Source organism: Megascapheus bottae, chromosome X (genome assembly GCF_031878675.1).
Source record: "Megascapheus bottae isolate mThoBot1 chromosome X, mThoBot2.hap1, whole genome shotgun sequence".
Taxonomy (NCBI): domain Eukaryota; kingdom Metazoa; phylum Chordata; class Mammalia; order Rodentia; family Geomyidae; genus Megascapheus; species Megascapheus bottae.
The window spans coordinates 68,622,013-68,626,316 of NC_143547.1; the positions used below are offsets into that span (position 1 = coordinate 68,622,013).

The following is a 4,304-nucleotide window of genomic DNA, read 5'->3' on the forward strand; positions in this document are numbered from 1 at the left end:
CCCAGGACCAGGAAAGAAAAGGGCCTACATAACCTCCTCTTTCCAGGTTCTCTTAACACTGATTCCATCTGTAGGGGAATAGCATTTAGCATCTGCCAGAAGAACTCACTGAACCTGGACAAAGATAGCAAATCCCACATTCATAATCTGTAAAGAAATTTTTTCTTTAGGCAATTTTAGTGTAAAAGAAAACACTTAATTTCATTCCTTCACAAAGAATAAACTTACTGGAAGCCCATAAGTATATGTATTATTTTAATATTATAGTTGAAATGAAAATCAAGAAGCTGCAAAAGCATCCAACGTTTTATTGATTATGAAGCAATGAAGGCACCTACTAGGTTAAAACTGGCTTGCTCTGTTAAACACAGGGCCATCAAGGGTGAGATTACTGTGATGTGCATCTGCTGTCTGGAAGTTCCCTTTAAAAACAAACTTAAGGGAATCTGACTACTGCTGACCTCTTAGGGAACATGGTGGGGAAACCATCTGCAGGTGTCTCACATTGCTACACATAGATTTTAAAGAAACAAGCCTCCCAGGTGGTGTCGATGCTTTTTCTTGAGAGGATATCCCCATTTTAGGATGTTTGGATACATTCCTTCTCCTGCTGGATAGCTAGGGATAAAAACAAACAAGAAGCCATTAAGAGAATGTTTTCCCTAAGATTAGTTTCAGTTTCCTGCAAAAGAACTCTTCACTACCAGATTGGGGGAGGGGGGGAGGAAGAGCTTTAGTGGTAGTCTTCAACTGGCATGCATCTTAAAAAAGAATTTTTCTCGGACCGCGAGTTTGGCCTAGTGGTAGAGTTCTTGCCTAGCATGCGTGAAGACCCGGGTTCGGTTCCTTGGCACCACATACATTAAAAAAAAAAAGCTGGAAGTGGTGCTGAGGCTCAAGGCTCGTGTTCTAGCCTTGAGAAAAAATCCAAGGACAGTGCTCAGGCCCTGAGCTCAAACCCAGGACTGGCCAAAAAAAAAAATGTAAAGAAGAATTTTCTGTCACTGAAAGCTGCCAAACATGCTTTAAATTTATACTATCAAGTCACTACCACAAATCTTCAGTGATGTCTGTATGCATGTTAACCACCTGAACTCCACATCAACTGGATTTTTGTCATCTGAGGAAGATTATGCTATTTCTACTTTTATTCCATAGACTACATGAGACTGAAAAGTAAATGAAACATTTTTTTCTAATCTATTACTAAACTGTATGCAAATTATACTTTCATCCTTTCAGATAATTTTTTGGTTGGTTATGGGACTTGAATTCTGGGCCTAGAGGCTGTCCCCGAGCTCTTCAGCTCAAGGCCCTACTCCTTCAGCCACAGCACTACTTCCCGTTTTTGGTGGTTAATTGGAGATAAGAATGTCACTGACTTTAGTGCCTGGGTTGGCTTTCAACCCTGATCCTTAGATCTCAGCCTCCTGAGTAGCAAAGATTACAGGCGTGATCCACCGTACCCAGTTACTTTCAGATAATTTTGACTGATTTTGGAATACTGACCTGGGCTGGGAGTTTAGCCTAGTGGTAGAATGATTGCCTAGCATGCATAAAGACCTGGGTTCCATTCCTCAATACCACATATATAGAAAAAAGCCAGAAATGGTGCTGTGGCTCAAATGGTAAAGCTCTAGCCTTGAGGTAGGCCAAGGACAGCACCCAGGCCGAGTTTAAGGCCCAGGACTGGCAAAAAAAATAACAAAAAGTTTCCCACAGCACTTGCGAATATTCTTAAAGAGTTTGTTCAGAAGGAGGTAAGTGGAGAGCAAAATGGATCCCTTGAGACTGGAAGCCTTAAGTATATTCAAGACCTAAACTTTCTCATCCATCTTACATCGTGTTAAGGGTGTCAAAACTTCAGCGTGGGATGCAGAAAAAATACAAGATAACCAAAAGTGGACAAAATTAAGATTTTGACTTTTTCCAAGGTTAATTTTAATGTTATTTTCCAACAAGAAATTCATTGATATGTTAACTGCTGTATTAAATAAAATGGTATACTAATACTCACTTTGTAACAAAATTTACTAGAAAAAGGTTCATTTACACAGCCTATCATCTTTCCCCATTGTTTGTCTTAACCAGAAACTCCTCATACTTACTTTCCTTTGAGGGAAGAGTGTTTTTTTCCTCAGTATTAGTTTTCTTCAATTTTGATCGGTCAAACTTCTCCACTTCGGACATGTCTGGTTTATCACTCATCTTCAGTAAGAGGCTGAAAAATCCCCACAATTGTTAGTTATCTAAGAAGGATTTCCACTAGCCACATAGTAACCATAAGATATTTTAATAGTGATGTAGTTTTTTAATTTTTTTTTTTTGCCAATTGTGGGGCTTGAACTTAGGGCCTGGGCACTGTCCTTGGACACTTTTTGCTCAAGGCTAGCACTCTGCCACTTGAGCCACAGCACCACTTTCAGCCTTTTCTATGTATTGGTAGAATAGAACCAAAGCTCTGTGCATGTGAGGTGAGCACTCTACCACTAGACTACATTCCAGGCCCCATGATGTTTAACAGGAAAAGTCAACAGACTTTAGAAAATACACGTTTTTATTAAATTCTCTATCATTAGATTATTTATGGTAGGTAGTGATAGTGAAGATGCACTAGAATTCAAGATACCCCTGGAGCTATTAGGTCTGACTTTTAAAATCAAAGGAATGGTAAAACGGAGGAACAGAAACATATGAGCAGATAGAAATATAAAAACAAGGTTAGGAGGAGGAAAAGGAAGGGGAGAAAAGGGGGTTGTGGAGCAGGAAGGGGATTACCACCCGGACTGGATTGCATGGTAACACAGGGCATAACTTTTTGAGTGCGTTCATTTTCTCTTTAAGTTTTTTGCATTAGCCCAAAGAAAAAGAGCAAGACATGCATACAATTGGACTAATTTATTTCTACGTTGTGTCCAAAGATAGTAGCAATAGATTAAGATGCTACCATAAACGGAAGAGGGATTTAATTCAGCTTAACCTATTACACATATGCAGTCTTCTTGTGGCACTGGTTCGTCAACGCTGTAAGAAAGAACAGCTAATTAGGATCTGCCTTGAGACTTGAGCAGAATGAGTTGAGCCTCATTTCACAGTCTTCTTGACACGGGGAAGAGGGAAGAACGTAAGGTGCCTGGCTGTGGGCACGAGGTGCTGGGAGCCCACGTATCATTCCGGGTGTGTTCAGAAGAGACAATGAGGAGCCCCCACAAACCGGAGGGGAGGCGCTCTCCTGTGGGTGCCTGGCCCCACCCTGGTGGGAAAGGCAGGGCTGGTGCCCGGAGCAGAATGGAGAGGTCCCCAAGCAGCCACAAGTTCCCAACGCGCCTCCGTCCCGCCCAGGCCACCCTAAGCCTCGCTCCTTTCGGCGGCCAGACGGATGCCAAGCGCAACGCTAGAAAAACCGAAAAACCAGGGTGCACACAGTCCCTGCCGGCGGGCGGTCCCGAGCAGTTTGCGTTTCTCTTCAAGCGACCATTATCGCAATCGGGTGCCTTGGCCCTAGGGGGGTGAGGGAGCAAGGGGCCAAGACCCCGAAAGTCCTTCCAGACTGGCTCCAGGCATCCTCCCGTCCTCCCCGTCTGGGAGCTGAAGTCAGGCGGCCACCGGGCCGGCTCCCGGGTCCTCCCCCCTCGGCCGTCCAGGGACCCCGGAGGCTCAGCATCTTTCACTGAAAACCTGGAGGCGGCGCCCCGAGGAAACAAAGGCGCGGGTTCTCACTCATCCCCACCAGCCTTGTGGAGGCCAAACAGCGGGACCGCAGCCTCCTCCGCCCTACTCTCAGCACTCGCCCCGTGCCTTCCCGTGCTCGTGGCCCCGGGCTCAGACCCGGCCACGCGTCCTCACCTGGAGGCCTGGTGACTCCGGCTAGGACCTGGGCTGAAGACAGGCTGGCCGGCACAGAGCTGGTTGGGTAGCTGAGCACTCCAGCGCGGGTCATTTTAACTCCTGCAGCAGGCCACGCCCTCAGGCCTCGCCCCACGCCTCTCCGATTGGACGCTGGATCCCGGGCTTGCCTCGGCCCCGCCCGCCCAGCTGCGGTTCTGGACCTCTGGCCACCCCGCTCCCCACCTGGCTTTAGGACGCAATGGAAGATCCCGCCTCCCCTGCCAGCCTCCGTGTGGGTTTCAGAGCAGCCCCGGACGAGTCCTTGGGAGAGCCCACTTCCTCAGCCTCGCTCACTGATTCTGTCTAGGGGGTCGGTGTTTCCCTGGAACGAAATGTACTCAAGCCTTCTCCGCTTTTTCTCCTTTAAATAGAACGATGTGGAGATGACCACTGTTTTGGACGCGATACTCGCTGAC

General features: G+C 46.6%; 1 protein-coding gene across 1 annotated transcript; it reads right to left on the reverse strand.

Moving 5' to 3' along the window:
* Nucleotides 1–306: 306 nt before the first annotated feature.
* On the reverse strand, nt 307–3,881 carry LOC150041276 (thymosin beta-15A). Its single transcript, XM_090325618.1, has 3 exons — nt 3,847–3,881; nt 2,109–2,221; nt 307–618 (listed from the first exon to the last, which is right to left on the reverse strand). Exons 2-3 carry the CDS (start codon nt 2,206–2,208, stop codon nt 581–583), a joined length of 138 nt encoding a protein of 45 aa, XP_090181744.1. The 5' UTR covers nt 2,209–2,221; nt 3,847–3,881; the 3' UTR covers nt 307–580.
* Nucleotides 3,882–4,304: the final 423 nt, after the last annotated feature.

Excerpts from the sequence above, each read along its gene's own strand:
- LOC150041276 (XM_090325618.1), bottom strand. The coding sequence starts at position 2,208 with ATGAGTGATAAACCAGACATGTCCGAAGTGGAGAAGTTTGACCGATCA. Across the intron at positions 619-2,108 it reads CACTCTTCCCTCAAAGGAAA|CTATCCAGCAGGAGAAGGAA; the intron begins GTAAGTATGAGG and ends TTTTATCCCTAG.